The sequence below is a fragment of the Salmo salar genome, chromosome ssa01 (assembly GCF_905237065.1).
Source record: "Salmo salar chromosome ssa01, Ssal_v3.1, whole genome shotgun sequence".
Taxonomy (NCBI): domain Eukaryota; kingdom Metazoa; phylum Chordata; class Actinopteri; order Salmoniformes; family Salmonidae; genus Salmo; species Salmo salar.
In genome coordinates, this window is record NC_059442.1 from 115,179,448 (window position 1) to 115,200,308 (window position 20,861).

At 45.4% G+C, this 20,861-nt stretch overlaps 1 protein-coding gene across 7 annotated transcripts in view; it reads right to left on the reverse strand.

Moving 5' to 3' along the window:
• The window catches only part of LOC106591860 (dedicator of cytokinesis protein 1), a 723,705-nt gene extending 703,281 nt beyond the window's left edge, over positions 1–20,424 (reverse strand). For all 7 annotated transcript variants that reach the window (XM_045687698.1, XM_045687691.1, XM_045687686.1 and 4 more), the window contains exon 1: positions 20,209–20,424. In XM_045687698.1, coding sequence (XP_045543654.1) covers positions 20,209–20,251 — 43 coding nt within the window. In that variant the 5' untranslated portion in view covers positions 20,252–20,424. The remainder of the gene's footprint in view (positions 1–20,208) is intronic.
• Between the last annotated feature and the right edge of the window lie 437 nt (positions 20,425–20,861).

The following is a 20,861-nucleotide window of genomic DNA, read 5'->3' on the forward strand; positions in this document are numbered from 1 at the left end:
CCATTTTGTCACCAAAGCCCCATATACTACCCACCACTGTGACCTGTACGCTCTCGTTGGCTGGCCCTCGCTTCATACTCGTCGCCAAACCCACTGGCTCCAGGTCATCTACAAGACCCTGCTAGGTAAAGTCCCCCCTTATTTCCGCTCACTGGTCACCATAGCAGCACCCACCTGTAGCACGCGCTCCAGCAGGTATATCTCTCTGGTCACCCCCAAAGCCAATTCCTCCTTTGGCCGTCTCTCCTTCCAGTTCTCTGCTGCCAATGACTGGAACGAACTACAAAAATCTCTGAAACTGGAAACACTTATCTCCCTCACTAGCTTTAAGCACCAGCTGTCAGAGCAGCTCACAGATCACTGCACCTGTATATAGCCCATCTATAATTTAGCCCAAACAACTACCTCTTCCCCTACTGTATTTATTTATTTAGCTCCTTTGCACCCCATTATTTCTACTTTGCATTTTCTTCCACTACAAATCTACCATATCAGTGTTTTACTTGCTATATTGTATTTACTTTGCCACCATGGCCTTTTTTGCCTTTACCTCCCTTGTCTCACCTCATTTGCTCACATTGTATATAGACTTATTTTCTACTATATTATTGACTGTTTGTTTTACTCCATGTGTAACTCTGTGTTGTTGTATGTGTCGAACTGCTTTGCTTTATCTTGGCCAGGTCGCAATTGTAAATGAGAACTTGTTCTCAACTTGCCGACCTGGTTAAATAATGGTGAAATAAAATAAAAAAATAAAAAATGTCAAACATGTGGTGTACCGCAGGGCAGCTCTCTAGGCCCTCTACTCTTTTCTATTTTTACCAATGTCCTGCCACTGGCACTAACACTTTAGGGATAGGGGGCAGCATTGGGAAGTTTGGATGAAACGCATGCCCAGAGTAATCTGCCTGTTACTCAGGCCCAGAAGATAGAATATATATAATATAATTAGTAGATGTGGATAGAAAACACTAAAGTTTCCAAACTGTTAAAATAATGTCTGTGAGTATTACAGAACTCACATGGCAGGCAAAAACCTGAGAAAAATCCAACCAGGAAGTGGGAATACTGAGGTTTGTAGTTTAAGTGAATGCCTATCGAATATCCAGTGTCTGTGGGGTCAGATTGCACTTCCTAAGGCTTCCACTAGATGTCAGTCTTTAGAAGTTGTTTCAGGCTTCTATTGTGAAAGGGGAGCAAATAAGAGCACTCTAAAACAGATGGCCCAGGTGAAAGCCTTTAGTTTAGTCACGCGCATGAGCACGAGCTCCGTTCCCTTTCTAACGAAAACAGTATTGTCCAGTTGAAACATTATTGAATATTTACGATAAAAACACCCTAAGGATTGATTAGAAACATCGTTTGACATGTTTCCACGAACTCAAATGGAAGTTTTTGACTTTTTGTCTAGACTTTGTGCCCGCGCTTTGTGCATTTGGATTACTGGACTAAACGCGCAAACAAAAAGAAGGTATTTGGACATAAAGATTAACTTTATCGAACAAAACAAACATTTACAGTGAGGGAAAAAAGTATTTGATCCCCTGCTGATTTTGTACGTTTGCCCACTGACAAAGAAATGATCAGTCTATAATTTTAATGATGGGTTTATTTGAACAGTGAGAGACAGAATAACAACAAAAAAATGTTATAAATTGATTTGCATTTTAATGAGAGAAATAAGTATTTGACCCCTCGGCAAAAAATGACTTAGTACTTGGTTTCTTGTAGTTGGCCACCAGGTTTGCACACATCTCAGGAGGGATTTTGTCCCACTCCACTCCTGCAGATCTTCTCCAAGTCATTAAGATTTCGAGGCTGACGTTTGGCAACTCAAACCTTCAGCTCCCTCCACAGATTTTCTATGGGATTAAGGTCCGGAGACTGGCTAGGCCACTCCAGGACCTTAATGTGCTTCTTCTTGAGCCACTCCTTTGTTGCCTTGGCCGTGTGTTTTGGGTCATTGTCATGCTGGAATACCCATCCACGACCCATTTTTAATGCCCTGGCTGAGGGAAGGAGGTTCTCACCCAATATTTGACGGTACCTGGCCCCATCCATCGTCCCTTTGATGCGGTGAAGTTGTCCTGTCCCCTTAGCAGAAAAACACCCCCAAACCATAATGTTTCCACCGCCATGTTTGACGGTGGGGATGGTGTTCTTGGGGTCATAGGCAGCATTCCTCCTCCTCCAAACACGGCGAGTTGAGCTGATGCCAAAGAGCTCCATTTTGGTCTCATCTGACCACAACACTTTCACCCAGGTGTCCTCTGAATCATTCAGATGTTCATTGGCAAACTACAGACAGGCATGTATATGTATTTTTGGGCAGGGGGACCTTGCGGGCGCTGCAGGATTTCAGTCCTTCACGGCGTAGTGTGTTACCAATTGTTTTCTTGGTGACTATGGTCCCAGCTGCCTGGAGATCACTGACAAGATCCTCCTGTGTAGTTCTGGGCTGATTCCTCACCGTTCTCATGATCATTGCAACTCCACGAGGTGAGATCTTGCATGGAGCCCCAGGCCGAGGGAGATTGACAGTTCTTTTGTGTTTCTTCCATTTGCGAATAATCGCACCAACTGTTGTCACCTTCTCATCAAGCTGCTTGGCGATGGTCTTGTAGCCCATTCCAGCCTTGTGTAGGTCTACAATCTTGTCCCTGACATCCTTGGAGAGCTCTTTGGTCTTGGCCATGGTGGAGAGTTTGGAATCTGATTGATTGATTGCTTCTGTGGACAGGTGTGTTTTATACAGGTAACAAACTGAGATTAGGAGCACTCCCTTTAAGAGTGTGCTCCTAATCTCAGCTCGTTACCTGTATAAAAGACACCTGGGAGCCAGAAATCTCTCTGATTGAGAGGGGGTCAACTACTTATTTCCCTCATTAAAATGCAAATCCATTTATAACATTTTTCACATGCGTTTTTCTGGATTTTTTTGTTGTTATTCTGTCTCTCACTGTTCAAATAAACCTACCATTAAAATTATAGACTGATCATTTCTTTGTCAGTGGGCAAACGTACAAAATCAGCAAGGGATCAAATACTTTTTCCCCCCACTGTATTGTCTAACATGGAGACCTGGGAGTGCCATCAGATGAAGATCATCAAAGGTAAGTGATTCATTTTAATGCCATTTCTGACTTTAGTGAGCCCTCTCCTTGGTTGGAAAATGGCTGTATGTTTTTTTGTGGCTAGGCGCTGACCTAACATAATCGCATGGTGTGCTTTCACCGTAAAGCCTTTTTGAAATCGGACACTGCGGTTGGATTACCGAGAAGATTATCTTTAAAATGGTGTATAATACTTGTATGTTTGAGGAATTTAAATTATGAGATTTCTGTTGTTTGAATTTGGCGCCCTGCAATTTCACTGGCTGTAGGCCAGGTGTTCCCCTAGCGGAACCCCCTTCCCAGAAAGGTTAGACAAAGCCTGTGTCCTTGTCAGACAACAGAGTGGCTATATGTATCCGTCATGCTGGTAACCAGGTCTCTACTAAACAGACAACAGAGAGACTATATGTATCTGTCACACTGGTAACCAGGTCTCTACTAAACAGACAACAGAGAGGCTATATGTATCTGTCACGCTGGTAACCAGGTCTCTACTAAACAGACAGAGAGACTATATGTATCCGTCACGCTGGTAACCAGGTCTCTACTAAACAGAGAGACTATATGTATCCGTCACGCTGGTAACCAGGTCTCTACTAAACAGAGAGACTATATGTATCTGTCACGCTGGTAACCAGGTCTCTACTAAACAGACAACAGAGAGACTATATGTATCTGTCACGCTGGTAACCAGGTCTCTACTAAACAGACAACAGAGAGACTATATGCATCTGTCACGCTGGTAACCAGGTCTCTACTAAACAGAGAGACTATATGCATCTGTCACGCTGGTAACCAGGTCTCTACTAAACAGACAAGAGAGAGACTATATGTATCTGTCACGCTGGTAACCAGGTCTCTACTAAACAGACCACAGAGAGACTATATGTATCCGTCATGCTGGTAACCAGGTCTCTACTAAACAGAAGAGACTATATGTATCTGTCACGCTGGTAACCAGGTCTCTACTAAACAGACAACAGAGAGACTATATGTATCCGTCATGCTGGTAACCAGGTCTCTACTAAACAGAGAGACTATATGTATCCGTCACGCTGGTAACCAGGTCTCTACTAAACAGAGAGACTATATGTATCCGTCACGCGGGTAACCAGGTCTCTACTAAACAGAGAGACTATATGTATCTGTCACGCTGGTAACCAGGTCTCTACTAAACAGACAACAGAGAGACTATATGTATCCGTCACGCTGGTAACCAGGTCTCTACTAAACAGACAACAGAGAGACTATATGTATCTGTCACGCTGGTAACCAGGTCTCTACTAAACAGACAACAGAGAGACTATATGTATCTGTCACGCTGGTAACCAGGTCTCTACTAAACAGACAACAGAGAGACTATATGTATCCGTCAGGCTGGTAACCAGGTCTCTACTAAACAGACAGAGAGACTATATGTATCCGTCAGGCTGGTAACCAGGTCTCTACTAAACAGACAGAGAGACTATATGTATCTGTCACGCTGGTAACCAGGTCTCTACTAAACAGACAACAGAGAGACTATATGCATCTGTCACGCTGGTAACCAGGTCCCTACTAAACAGACAACAGAGAGACTATATGTATCTGTCACGCTGGTAACCAGGCCTCTACTAAACAGACAGAGAAACTATATGTATCTGTCACGCTGGTAACCAGGTCTCTACTAAACAGACAACAGAGAGACTATATGCATCTGTCACGCTGGTAACCAGGTCTCTACTAAACAGAGAGACTATATGCATCTGTCACGCTGGTAACCAGGTCTCTACTAAACAGACAGAGAGACTATATGTATCCGTCACGCTGGTAACCAGGTCTCTACTAAACAGAGAGACTATATGTATCTGTCACGCTGGTAACCAGGTCTCTACTAAACAGACAACAGAGAGACTATATGCATCTGTCACGCTGGTAACCAGGTCTCTACTAAACAGACAACAGAGAGATTATATGTATCTGTCATGCTGGTAACCAGGTCTCTACTAAACAGAGAGACTATATGTATCTGTCACGCTGGTAACCAGGTCTCTACTAAACAGAGAGAGAGACTATATGTATCTGTCACGCTGGTAACCAGGTCTCTACTAAACAGACAACAGAGAGACTATATGTATCTGTCACGCTGGTAACCAGGTCTCTACTAAACAGACAACAGAGAGACTATATGTATCTGTCACGCTGGTAACCAGGTCTCTACTAAACAGACAACAGAGAGACTATATGTATCCGTCACGCTGGTAACCAGGTCTCTACTAAACAGACAACAGAGAGACTATATGTATCCGTCACGCTGGTAACCAGGTCTCTACTAAACAGACAACAGAGAGACTATATGTATCTGTCACGCTGGTAACCAGGTCCCTACTAAACAGACAACAGAGAGACTATATGTATCTGTCACGCTGGTAACCAGGCCTCTACTAAACAGACAGAGAGACTATATGTATCTGTCACGCTGGTAACCAGGTCTCTACTAAACAGACAGAGAAACTATATGTATCTGTCACGCTGGTAACCAGGTCTCTACTAAACAGACAACAGAGAGACTATATGTATCCGTCAGGCTGGTAACCAGGTCTCTACTAAACAGACAACAGAGAGACTATATGCATCTGTCACGCTGGTAACCAGGTCTCTACTAAACAGAGAGACTATATGCATCTGTCACGCTGGTAACCAGGTCTCTACTAAACAGACAACAGAGAGACTATATGCATCTGTCACGCTGGTAACCAGGTCTCTACTAAACAGACAACAGAGAGACTATATGCATCTGTCACGCTGGTAACCAGGTCTCTACTAAACAGACAACAGAGAGACTATATGTATCTGTCACGCTGGTAACCAGGTCTCTACTATACAGACAACAGAGAGACTATATGCATCTGTCACGCTGGTAACCAGGTCTCTACTAAACAGAGAGACTATATGCATCTGTCACGCTGGTAACCAGGTCTCTACTAAACAGAGAGACTATATGTATCCGTCACGCTGGTAACCAGGTCTCTACTAAACAGAGAGAGAGACTATATGTATCTGTCACGCTGGTAACCAGGTCTCTACTAAACAGACAGAGAGACTATATGCATCTGTCACGCTGGTAACCAGGTCTCTACTAAACAGACAACAGAGAGACTATATGTATCTGTCATGCTGGTAACCAGGTCTCTACTAAACAGACAACAGAGAGACTATATGCATCTGTCACGCTGGTAACCAGGTCTCTACTAAACAGAGAGACTATATGCATCTGTCACGCTGGTAACCAGGTCTCTACTAAACAGACAACAGAGAGACTATATGTATCTGTCACGCTGGTAACCAGGTCTCTACTAAACAGACAACAGAGAGACTATATGTATCTGTCATGCTGGTAACCAGGTCTCTACTAAACAGACAACAGAGAGACTATATGCATCTGTCACGCTGGTAACCAGGTCTCTACTAAACAGAGAGACTATATGCATCTGTCACGCTGGTAACCAGGTCTCTACTAAACAGAGAGACTATATGTATCCGTCACGCTGGTAACCAGGTCTCTACTAAACAGAGAGACTATATGTATCCGTCACGCGGGTAACCAGGTCTCTACTAAACAGAGAGACTATATGTATCTGTCACGCTGGTAACCAGGTCTCTACTAAACAGACAGAGAGACTATATGTATCCGTCACGCTGGTAACCAGGTCTCTACTAAACAGACAACAGAGAGACTATATGTATCTGTCACGCTGGTAACCAGGTCTCTACTAAACAGAGAGACTATATGTATCCGTCACGCGGGTAACCAGGTCTCTACTAAACAGAGAGACTATATGTATCTGTCACGCTGGTAACCAGGTCTCTACTAAACAGACAGAGAGACTATATGTATCCGTCACGCTGGTAACCAGGTCTCTACTAAACAGACAACAGAGAGACTATATGTATCTGTCACGCTGGTAACCAGGTCTCTACTAAACAGAGAGACTATATGTATCTATCACGCTGGTAACCAGGTCTCTACTAAACAGACAACAGAGAGACTATATGTATCTGTCATGCTGGTAACCAGGTCTCTACTAAACAGAGAGACTATATGCATCTGTCACGCTGGTAACCAGGTCTCTACTAAACAGACAACAGAGAGACTATATGTATCCGTCACGCTGGTAACCAGGTCTCTACTAAACAGAGACTATATGTATCTGTCACGCTGGTAACCAGGTCTCTACTAAACAGACAACAGAGAGAATATATGTATCTGTCACGCTGGTAACCAGGTCTCTACTAAACAGACAACAGAGAGACTATATGTATCCGTCACGCTGGTAACCAGGTCTCTACTAAACAGAGACTATATGTATCTGTCACGCTGGTAACCAGGTCTCTACTAAACAGACAACAGAGAGACTATATGTATCTGTCACGCTGGTAACCAGGTCTCTACTAAACAGACAACAGAGAGACTATATGTATCTGTCACGCTGGTAACCAGGTCTCTACTAAACAGACAGAGAGACTATATGTATCTGTCATGCTGGTAACCAGGTCTCTACTAAACAGAGAGACTATATGCATCTGTCACGCTGGTAACCAGGTCTCTACTAAACAGACAACAGAGAGACTATATGTATCCGTCACGCTGGTAACCAGGTCTCTACTAAACAGAGACTATATGTATCTGTCACGCTGGTAACCAGGTCTCTACTAAACAGACAACAGAGAGAATATATGTATCTGTCACGCTGGTAACCAGGTCTCTACTAAACAGACAACAGAGAGACTATATGTATCCGTCACGCTGGTAACCAGGTCTCTACTAAACAGAGACTATATGTATCTGTCACGCTGGTAACCAGGTCTCTACTAAACAGACAGAGAGACTATATGCATCTGTCACGCTGGTAACCAGGTCTCTACTAAACAGACAGAGAGACTATATGCATCTGTCACGCTGGTAACCAGGTCTCTACTAAACAGACAACAGAGAGACTATATGCATCTGTCACGCTGGTAACCAGGTCTCTACTAAACAGACAACAGAGAGACTATATGCATCTGTCACGCTGGTAACCAGGTCTCTACTAAACAGAGAGACTATATGCATCTGTCACGCTGGTAACCAGGTGTCTACTAAACAGAGAGACTATATGCATCTGTCACGCTGGTAACCAGGTGTCTACTAAACAGAGAGACTATATGCATCTGTCACGCTGGTAACCAGGTCTCTACTAAACAGACAACAGAGAGACTATATGTATCTGTCATGCTTGTAACCAGGTCTCTACTAAACAGCAGTGACTGACCAGAAAGAGGAAGGTGTTTTACATTGTGTGTAGTGTGGGCTGGTGTTACTATTTTCATGTGGGCCTGAAATGTAAAAACATTTACTGTGAGTGTGTGAATGTGTGTGTGTGGTAATACTCCCACACTGACACAGCATGAGGCCCTCACTGACAGTGTAGTTTGATAAGGTTAGAAAACGGCAGGCAGACCGGTCCAGGTCGGTAGGAGACTGAAACAAGAAGTCTACTCCAGCCTAATGGAGAGTCTCTACAGGAAGTCATCACATTGATAGAAAGCTAGCAAACAGCTGTTGACATTATGAAGGTGAACATTCACTTTAAACAAGGACACAACTTTGTAGAAAAGGGTGAATATTGAAAAAGCTGTGACTGTTATGACTGTGATATGTACACTGAGTTTAGAAAACATTAGTAACACCTTCCTAATATTGATATGTGATATGTTTTCTATCCATTCCAAGACTGTGCTATCCATTCCAAGACTGCGCTATCCATTCCAACACTGCGCTATCCATTCCAACACTGCGCTATCCATTCCAACACTGCGCTATCCATTCCAACACTGCGCTATCCATTCTAAGACTGCGCCATCCATTCTAAGACTATCCATTCTAAGACTGCGCTATGCATTCTAACACTGCGATATCCATTCTAAGACTGCGCTATGCATTCTAAGACTGCGATATCCATTCTAAGACTATCCATTCTAAGACTGCGCTATCCATTCTAAGACTGCGCTATCGATTCCAAGACTGCGCTATCCATTCCAAGACTGCGCTATCCATTCCAAGACTGCGCTATCGATTCCAAGACTGCGCTATCCATTCCAAGACTGCGCTATCCATTCCAAGACTGCGCTATCCATTCCAAGACTGCGCTATCGATTCCAAGACTGCGCTATCCATTCCAAGACTGCGCTATCCATTCCAAGACTGCGCTATCCATTCCAAGACTGCGCTATCCATTCCAAGACTGCGCTATCCATTCCAAGACTGCGCTATCCATTCCAAGACTGCGCTATCCATTCTAAGACTATCCATTCTAAGACTATCCATTCCAAGACTATCCATTCCAAGACTATCCATTCCAAGACTATCCATTCCAAGACTATCCATTCCAAGACTATCCATTCCAAGACTATCCATTCCAAGACTATCCATTCCAAGACTATCCATTCCAAGACTATCCATTCCAAGACTATCCATTCCAAGACTATCCATTCCAAGACTGCGCTATCCATTCCAAGACTATCCATTCCAAGACTATCCATTCCAAGACTGCGCTATCCATTCTAAGACTATCCATTCTAAGACTATCCATTCTAAGACTATCCATTCTAAGACTATCCATTCTAAGACTATCCATTCTAAGACTGCGCTATCCATTCTAAGACTGCGCTATCCATTCTAAGACTGCGCTATCCATTCTAAGACTGCGCTATCCATTCCAAGACTGCGCTATCCATTCCAAGACTGCGCTATCCATTCTAAGACTGTGCTATCCATTCTATGATATGTGGTTGTTTATCTACCTTAGATGAATGCACTGACTGTAGGTCTCTCTGGATCAGAGGGTCTGCTAAATAACCCCAAGGTAAATCAGACAGACTAGGACAAAAGTTGATGACGATGTTTCCTGGTATAATGACATAGCGGCAGGTCTATGTCCCACCCGACCAGAGGAAGGATGATGTGTGGTTCAGCACATAGATACGTCCATCTCTGCTCTGTGACAACACCCAGATAGATACGTCCATCTCTGCTCTGTGACCCAGATAGATACGTCCATCTCTGCTCTGTGACCCAGATAGATACGTCCATCTCTGCTCTGTGACCCAGATAGATACGTCCATCTCTGCTCTGTGACCCAGATAGATACGTCCATCTCTGCTCTGTGACCCAGATAGATACGTCCATCTCTGCTCTGTGACCCAGATAGATACGTCCATCTCTGCTCTGTGACCCAGATAGATACGTCCATCTCTGCTCTGTGACCCAGATAGATACGTCCATCTCTGCTCTGTGACCCAGATAGATACGTCCATCTCTGCTCTGTGACTCCCAGATAGATACGTCCATCTCTGCTCTGTGACCCAGATAGATACGTCCATCTCTGCTCTGTGACCCAGATAGATACGTCCATCTCTGCTCTGTGACCCAGATAGATACGTCCATCTCTGCTCTGTGACCCAGATAGATACGTCCATCTCTGCTCTGTGACAATACCCAGAGTTTTTTTTTACCACAAGCAAGCAAGCAGACCATTTCTGATAGTGCTCTTAGAGTAGGCTACGTCCCATATGGCAGTGCACTATAAAGGGAACAGGGTGCCATTTGGGATGCATGCTTACTTCTCTTTATGCAGAAGCCAAGCAGCAGATCATAAACAGAAACTGGCTTCAACACTCAACAGGACAACATTATTTCTGTTACCATCCACTGCTCTCAGCATTTCTCTATACACCACTCCATCCACCCCTCCATCTATACACCCCATCCACCACTCCATCCACCCCTCCATCCACCTACCCCTCCATCTATCCACCCCATCCACCCACCTACCCCTCCACCCACCTACCCCTCCATCCATCCATCCATCCCTCCATCCACCACCCCTCTACCCACCACCCCTCTACCCACCACTCCATCCACCCCTCTACCCACCACTCCATCCACCCCTCTACCCACCACTCCATCCAGTCTGTGTGATTGAGCCCAGGGGTTTAATTACAACCATATTTGTTAGCTTAGACTCACTGTATGAGAAACCAGAGTTGTGGGTTTGGGTGAGTATGTGGTGCTTTGTTGAGTATAGGGTGGGGGATTGAGTCACAAACTGTTGCTAGGCTGGGCTGAGGGGGGGCTGGGCTGGGCTGGAGACAACTACTGTTTAGTGTGTAGTCTGCTCCTCTTAACTGGTTCCTCACTACTACAGTGTGACACGATGCAACAAAAAAAGTCCTGGAAACTATACTGCTCAAAAAAATAAAGGGAACACTTAAACAACACATCCTAGATCTGAATGAAATAAATAATCTTATTAAATACTTTTTTCTTTACATAGTTGAATGTGCTGACAACAAAATCACACAAAAATAATCAATGGAAATCCAATTTATCAACCCATGGAGGTCTGGATTTGGAGTCACACTCAAAATTAAAGTGGAAAACCACACTACAGGCTGATCCAACTTTGATGTAATGTCCTTAAAACAAGTCAAAATGAGGCTCAGTAGTGTGTGTGGCCTCCACGTGCCTGTATGACCTCCCTACAATGCCTGGGCATGCTCCTGATGAGGTGGCGGATGGTCTCCTGAGGGATCTCCTCCCAGACCTGGACTAAAGCATCCGCCAACTCCTGGACAGTCTGTGGTGCAACGTGGCGTTGGTGGATGGAGCGAGACATGATGTCCCAGATGTGCTCAATTGGATTCAGGTCTGGGGAACGGGCGGTCCATAGCATCAATGCCTTCCTCTTGCAGGAACTGCTGACACACTCCAGCCACATGAGGTCTAGCATTGTCTTGCATTAGGAGGAACCCAGGGCCAACCGCACCAGCATATGGTCTCACCAGGGGTCTGAGGATCTCATCTCGGTACATAATGGCAGTCAGGCTACCTCTGGCGAGCACATGGAGGCTGTGCGGCCCCCCAAAGAAATGCCACCCCACACCATGACTGACCCACCGCCAAACCGGTCATGCTGGAGGATGTTGCAGGCAGCAGAACGTTCTCCACGGCGTCTCCAGACTCTGTCACGTCTGTCACGTGCTCAGTGTGAACCTGCTTTCATCTGAAGAGCACAGGGCGCCAGTGGCGAATTTGCCAATCTTGGTGTTCTCTGGCAAATGCCAAACGTCCTGCGCGGTGTTGGGCTGTAAGCACAACCCCCACCTGTGGACGTCGGGCCCTCATACCACCCTCATGGAGTCTGTTTCTGACCGTTTGAGCAGATACATGCACATTTGTGGCCTGCTGGAGGTCATTTTGCAGGGCTCTGGCAGTGCTTCTCCTGCTCCTCCTTGCACAAAGGCAGAGGTAGCGGTCCTGCTGCTGGGTTGTTGCCCTCCTACGGCCTCCTCCACGTCTCCTGATGTACTGGCCTGTCTCCTGGTAGCGCCTCCATGCTCTGGACACTACGCTGACAGACACAGCAAACCTTCTTGCCACAGCTCGCATTGATGTGCCATCCTGGATGAGCTGCACTACCTGAGCCACTTGTGTGGGTTGTAGACTCCGTCTCATGCTACCACTAGAGTGAAAGCACCACCAGCATTCAAAAGTGACCAAAACATCAGCCAGAAAGCATAGGAACTGAGAAGTGGTCTGTGGTCCCCACCTGCAGAACCACTCCTTTATAGGGGGTGTCTTGCTAATTGCCTATAATTTCCACCTGTTGTCTATTCCATTTGCACAACAGCATGTGAAATTTATTGTCAATCAGTGTTACTTCCTAAGTGGGCAGTTTGATTTCATAGAAGTGTGATTGACTTGGAGTTACATTGTGTTGTTTAAGTGTTCCCTTTATTTTTTTGAGCAGTGTATATAGTCGTGGCCAAAAGTTTTTAGAATGACACAAATATTAATTTCCACAAAGTTTGCTGCTTCAGTGTCTTTAGATATTTTTGTCAGATGTTACTATGGAATACTGAAGTATAATTACAAGCATTTCATAAGTGTCAAAGGATTTTATTGACAATTACATGAAGTTGATGCAAAGAGTCAATATTTGCAGTGTTGGCCCTTCTTTTTCAAGACCTCTGCAATCCGCCCTGGCATGCTGTCAATTAACTTCTGGGCCACATCCTGACTGATGGCAGCTCATTCTTGCATAATCAATGCTTGGAGTTTGTCAGAATTTGTGGGGTTTTGTTTGTCCACTTGCCTCTTGAGGATTAACCACAAGTTCTCAATGGGATTAAGGTCTGGGGAGTTTCCTGACCATGGTCCCAAAATATAAATGTTTTGTTCTCCGAGACACTTAGTGATCACTTTTGCCTAATGGCAAGGTGCTCCATCATGCTGGAAAAGGCATTGTTCGTCACCAAACTGTTCCTGGATGGTTGGGAGAAGTTGCTCTCGGAGGATGTGTTGGTACCATTCTTTATTCATGGCTGTGTTCTTAGGCAACATTGTGAGTGAGCCCACTCCCTTGGCTGAGAAGCAACCCCACACATGAATGGTCTCAGGATGCTTTCTGAAACTAGAACGGGGGACTCTAGAACTGGAACTACAACGGGGGACTCTAGAACTGGAACTACAACGGGGGACTCTAGAACTGGAACTACAACGGGGGACTCTAGAACTGGAACTACAACGGGGGACTCTAGAACTGGAACTACAACGGGGGACTCTAGAACTGGAACTACAACGGGGGACTCTAGAACTGGAACTACAACGGGGGACTCTAGAACTGGAACTACAACGTTGGACTCTAGAACTGGAACTACAACGTTGGACTCTAGAACTGGAAGTGCAGCTGTACAGGTCCCACGTGGGGGAAGGAACCACACCAACTACAGGAAGTGGCATTTCCTTATCTGGCTGATTCTGGCAACATTACAGGTCTACAGCTGAGAGTCAGGAGCCAAGACAAACAGCCTCCCTCCTCACCACAACATTACAGGACTACAGCTGAGAGTCAGGAGCCAAGACAAACAGCCTCCCTCCTCACCACAACATTACAGGTCTACAGCTGAGAGTCAGGAGCCAAGACAAACAGCCTCCCTCCTCACCACAACATTACAGGTCTACAGCTGAGAGTCAGGAGCCAAGACAAACAGCCTCCCTCCTCACCACAACATTACAGGTCTACAGCTGAGAGTCAGGAGCCAAGACAAACAGCCTCCCTCCTCACCACAACATTACAGGACTACAGCTGAGAGTCAGGAGCCAAGACAAACAGCCTCCCTCCTCACCACAACATTACAGGTCTACAGCTGAGAGTCAGGAGCCAAGACAAACAGCCTCCCTCCTCACCACAACATTACAGGTCTACAGCTGAGAGTCAGGAGCCAAGACAAGTTATAGATTAGTCTGACAAACCAAACCAGAGTCCTCAGGACAGACCACATCTAAAGGAGCGTTATGAAGTCAGTAGGTAGTAGTTGTTGGAAGTTGGTTTATTTAGTGATTTGTTGGGCCAAGGTCTGAAGATAAGAGTAGCCAAGGCTGCACTCAATGGCCTGACTAACACAAACACAGCTTCCTCAAGACCACACACAACTTTATTTGGATTTATTTATTTACAATGACGTCCTACCCGGGCCAAACACTAAGCCAGACGACGCTGGGCCAATTGTGCGCCACCCTATGGGACTCCAAGTCACGGCTGGTTGTGACACAGCCTGAAATTGAACCAGGGTCTGTAGTGACACCTCTGGCACGTAGATGCAGTGCCTTAGACCGCTGTGATACAGCCTGGAATCGAACCAGGGTCTGTAGTGACACCTCTGTGCCTTAGACCGCTGCACCACTCGGGGGCCTAACGGTCCAGGGACCGTTTGATAACAGAACTGTAGCTGGTACTGAATAATAATACATGGTGTTTATACAGATATTTTCAAAGACCCAAATGAACGTAAACTTGATGTTTTATTACTGATTTGCGTTTGTTGAACAGAGTTGTCCTGCCGCTGGACAGAGTGGAACTACACAGAGGAACAGAGTTGTCCTGCCGCTGGACAGAGTGGAACTACACAGAGGAACAGAGTTGTCCTGCCGCTGGACAGAGTGGAACTACACAGAGGAACAGAGTTGTCCTGCCGCTGGACAGAGTGGAACTACACAGAGGAACAGAGTTGTCCTGCCGCTGGACAGAGTGGAACTACACAGAGGAACAGAGTTGTCCTGCCGCTGGACAGAGTGGAACTACACAGAGGAACAGAGTTGTCCTGCCGCTGGACAGAGTGGAACTACACAGAGGAACAGAGTTGTCCTGCCGCTGGACAGAGTGGAACTACACAGAGGAACAGAGTTGTCCTGCCGCTGGACAGAGTGGAACTACACAGAGGAACAGAGTTGTCCTGCCGCTGGACAGAGTGGAACTACACAGAGGAACAGAGTTGTCCTGCCGCTGGACAGAGTGGAACTGTTCTATAGGGATGTGTGTAGCTCGTATACCATCGTTATCTCCAGACTCAACAAAACAGACATGTTGAACCAGAGAATATCACTGTTTCTCAACAGTATTCCTTTAATCTCCATCTGTGTCTCCTTTTTAGACTTTAACAGAATCAGATAGGATTTTTACAACACTTCCTGTATGATCATCAAAAGGGGATTTCAAATGAATTAATTCATCACACGATGGAGGAGGAAACATCATGCAGGAAAACAATGACCCCACCACCAGGCCCTTTTTAAAATCAGACTTCTGTCTTGCCTTGAGGAAGAAACATGTATTTAAACTGCTCCTCCGATTCCATTTGATTCACTGCAGGGTTTGTTGACATTCTAACAACAAAAGGAAGTGTGTCATGGAATGAACTCAGGGTCAGCAGACAATTGATTTGAATGAACGTCCAACTCTTTGATCATTAGATTGGTTCACACGTCGTTATTCTTTGTGAACAAAAGCAGGTCAGGTCCAGACATTCATCCATCCCTCATCTGAAATTGGAGCTGTGAAAGAGATACAAATATGACTAATTGGTTGGTTAGTGCAACCTTCATGTTAACCTGGGCAGTGTAACAGTAGAAGGGGACCCTGAAGGAGAGATTGTGATGGTGCTTCTGGTTGGTTGATGAGCTCATCAGCATTACCAGAGGAACATCCTAAACATTCTACTGTGGAATTCAAGACGTTGAAGGAAGTTCAGCGTCTGGCCTCAAGGTAAGAGATCACATGAGGAAACATCTTGATTTTTTCAGCCTCCGCCTGTTGTGAGATCAGATGCTGTGTATTTCTCAGAGTAAAGGGATGAGAGTTCTACACTACACATAAACTACAAACTAAACGTATAAAGCTTTTATCCAAGATGTTTTATTTTCCAAGATAAAGTCAGTCAACTGGCATATCTGCAGAGAAGCTAAAAGGTTTCCCATCTCAGTCTCAGTCAAGGAAATGCAACTCTCCCAAAGACATCCACCTAGCTGGTTTGAATTGTCTGTGAGGAACAGTAGTCAGTGGAGTATTAAAAGTGCAGTAACAAAGCTGTGCCAAGAGGAAAGCACAACGTCATGGAAACCACTGGTGCTAGAGTGTAGCTTTGGTTTCCCTGAGCAACAAGGGAAGGGACATGGTGAGGTCACATCCTCCCTGCAGGAAGGGACCTGCTGAGGTCACGTCCTCCCTGCAGGAAGGGACACGGTGAGGTCACGTCCTCCCTGCAGGAAGGGACACGGTGAGGTCACGTCCTCCCTGCAGGTAGGGACACGGTGAGGTCACGTCCTCCCTGCAGGAAGGGACACAGTGAGTGAGGTCAAGTCCTCCCTACAGGAAGGGACACAGTGAGTGAGGTCAAGTCCTCCCTACAGGAAGGGACACAGTGAGTGAGGTCAAGTCCTCCCTACAGGAAGGGACACAGTGAGTGAGGTCAAGTCCTCCCTACAGGAAGGGACACAGTGAGCTTAAGTCCTCCCTACAGGAAGGGACACGGTGAGGTCAAGTCCTCCCTGCAGGAAGGGACACAGTGAGTGAGGTCAAGTCCTCCCTACAGGAAGGGACACAGTGAGAGGTCAAGTCCTCCCTACAGGAAGGGACACGGTGAGGTCAAGTCCTCCCTGCAGGAAGGGACACAGTGAGGTCAAGTCCTCCCTACAGGAAGGGACACAGGTGAGGTCAAGTCCTCCCTACAGGAAGGGACAAGGTGAGGTCAAGTCCTCCCTACAGGAAGGGACAAGGTGAGGTCAAGTCCTCCCTACAGGAAGGGACAAGGTGAGGTCAAGTCCTCCCTACAGGAAGGGACAAGGTGAGGTCAAGTCCTCCCTACAGGAAGGGACAAGGTGAGGTCAAGTCCTCCCTACAGGAAGGGACAAGGTGAGGTCAAGTCCTCCCTACAGGAAGGGACAAGGTGAGGTCAAGTCCTCCCTACAGGAAGGGACAAGGTGAGGTCAAGTCCTCCCTACATTCTATAACAGCAGAAACAATGCAACACTATATGGGAACCTGTGTTTTACTGCACTGATGACAGCCATTCATGGTTTTACCAGCTCCCCACTTCCTCAATCTACCTGAGACTATAATAATAGGGAACCAAGATGAAGGGTAAGACACACAGCGACAATGGGCCCTGTACTTCACATGACACTGGTCTCATTACTGTTGAAGTGTTCCTGTGGATAGGGGCCACTGTAATGTAAAGTGAGACCCAAATACACGCGTCACTGTTGATTTGTACCATGGATGGTAAATCAGTCATTTATAGTATGTTTCAGTCTGTCTGCTCCTTTAACCAACCAGACCAGAGAGGAAGAGGTGAAACAAGATGGCTGACTGAGAATAAAGAGTGAAAAAGACCAAGTGGTTTTGTATGGAGGTCAATGAGAACGTTTTGAATTCGGTTAACATAAAAATACAAAAGATATTCTAAGTGAGGCTTATTCGACTGAATAGAAGTTACACTTTTGATTTCCAACTAAGTTCAATAAAACGTATTACATATTGGTGAATTCAGTGTTAACGTCTAGATTCCGTCTGCATTTTCCGCAATGCGGATTTTATAGGGCCCTAAGTGTTCTCTGATCTCCCTGACTCATCAGAAGGCCTTGTTGAGTGTTCACTGATCTCCCTGACTCATGAGAAAGCCTTGTTGAGTGTTCTCTGATCTCCCTGACTCATCAGAAGGCCTTGTTGAGTGTTCTCTGATCTCCCCGACTCATCAGAAGGCCTTGTTGAGTGTTCACTGAACTCCCCGGGTCATCAGAAGGCCTTGTTGAGTGTTCTCTGATCTCCCTGACTCATCAGAAGGCCTTGTTGAGTGTTCACTGATCTCCCCGACTCATCAGAAGGCCTTGTTGAGTGTTCTCTGATCTCCCCGACTCATCAGAAGGCCTTGTTGAGTGTTCTCTGATCTCCCAGACTCATCAGAAGGCCTTGTTGAGTGTTCTCTGAACTCCCCGACTCATCAGAAGGCCTTGAGTGTTCTCTGATCTCCCTGACTCATCAGAAGGCCTTGTTGAGTGTTCTCTGATCTCCCAGACTCATCAGAAGGCCTTGAGTGTTCTCTGATCTCCCTGACTCATCAGAAGGCCTTGTTGAGTGTTCTCTGATCTCCCTGACTCATCAGAAGGCCTTGTTGAGTGTTCTCTGATCTCCCAGACTCATCAGAAGGCCTTGAGTGTTCTCTGATCTCCCTGACTCATCAGAAGGCCTTGAGTGTTCTCTGATCTCCCTGACTCATCAGAAGGCCTTGAGTGTTCTCTGATCTCCCTGACTCATCAGAAGGCCTTGAGTGTTCTCTGATCTCCCTGACTCATCAGAAGGCCTTGTTGAGTGTTCACTAATCTCCCTGAGAATTGTCAATATTTGAAACTATTTTCTTAAAATCAGTTTAAACAAAGTCTTAACTACAGTGTATGTATATTTACTGAATCACTCTGCAATGACAGAGTTTAGACTACTAATAGTAGCCTGTACTAGCTTATGTAGACTGTACTAGCTTATGTAGCCTGTACTAGCTTATGTAGCCTGCACTAGCTTATGTAGCCTGCACTAGCTTATGTAGCCTGCACTAGCTTATGTAGCCTGCACTAGCTTATATAGCCTGCACTAGCTTATGTAGCCTGCACTAGCTTATGTAGCCTGCACTAGCTTATGTAGCCTGCACTAGCTTATGTAGCCTGCACTAGCTTATGTAGCCTAGGCATAACAACAATGTTACTATATTCTGTTTGTACATTGTCTATTACTGGCAGCACCTATTCACCAAATCAAATTCCGGGTTAAATGTACTTGGAGAATAAAAATGTGTTATACCTAATGTAAAGTATTACCAATAAACGAGAGTGAATATGGACACTACAATGAATGACTCCAGCCAGGACAAAACCTAACTCAAGTTAAGTTAGTGGCCTGATGGTGAGACAGGACGTCCGACAGCGGGCGGCCAAACCCCCGGTCATACCCGCAGTCATACCCCCGGCCATTCCCCCGGTCATACCGCCCATGAGCTATCGTGTCAATCAACACGGACCTTTAAAACTTCAAGACGCGCTATAAAACATGGGTCCATTTTGAGTTGTGTCCACATTTGGAAAAGTTAAAACAGAATAAACAGCCCTAAGGGCTCCTGTTGCCAGATCTACTTTGAATAAGTCGCATAAAGGACTTAGAGACGGAGAACGAGTAGCCTGCAGTATCCAGACGAAACACAAACGTTGAAAACATATGAAGCACCACAATTACATCAAATCCACTGTGTACATCAATAACTTTAACTCATATGTTGAACCAAGTAAAAATAAACGCTACAAAGTTCCAACCGCGTCCAGTCCAGCCCACGATGTGCAGGCCCTGACTACACAGGAAACAGTGTTGCAGACTAGGCGCGCCTCTGACCATTCCCACGTTCACCCCAGTCCTCACACACAGGATTCCTCACTCTGACTTCATGCAAACTAGTTGGCAAAACCAGCTGCTCATAGCAAAAGCTTGGATACAAGTTTTGCATTCCTAAATTCAGGCAAATGTGTTTCAAAAACATCAAGTCAGGCCTTTGTGAATATTGTGTGAATGTCGGCGTAGCAGCGCTGAATCATAGACTGATCACAATTATTCCCAAACTTGTGATCGGATACAGAGTGGCCCGACAAGCTACCCAGCGACACCACAGAGAAAACGTGCAACTTTATTACACTCACCAACTCCGTACTTTTCCTTCTTGGTAGGCACCCAGCGAGACATTGTTCATTAAAAAAGTCCCCCGTCTTGAGGTTGGGTTTGTTCAGGTAGTTCCAGATAATACTGTTGAGTTTTCTGTACTTTACAGTTGTCAGTGTCGGTGAATAGAATCAGGTCGAGCGGCCATTTTCCACCAGTGACAGACAGCCTGGACAGGATGCTCCACAAGGGGGTGGAAAAATAACACTAAACACTTTCATCAGCATGAAGTATGGACGTGGTTAGGCTCAACTGGAACTATGTTTACATATATATCAAACAGATACTGGGCCTATAAAGCAATATATTACTTGGATATAATCTATAACGTTCCTAAAGGTAACTGTACAGAATGCTATGTAAAAGGGTCTCAGAAAATGTCAGGACACAACTGTTCATGCAACACTGGTGATTATATACATTCTAGACAAAACTGTAATCTTCTGTTACTGTATCATTCTGTATCATACTGAATAAATCCTTCTCCCAAGTAAGCTTACTAGTATTTGTGTTTAATGGTTGGCCAATGAATTGAACTTTAAATATGAAAATATATCGACTAAGCGCATAATGATGTGATATACACTACCGTTCAAAAGTTTGGGGTCACTTAGAAATGTCCTTGTTTTTGGAA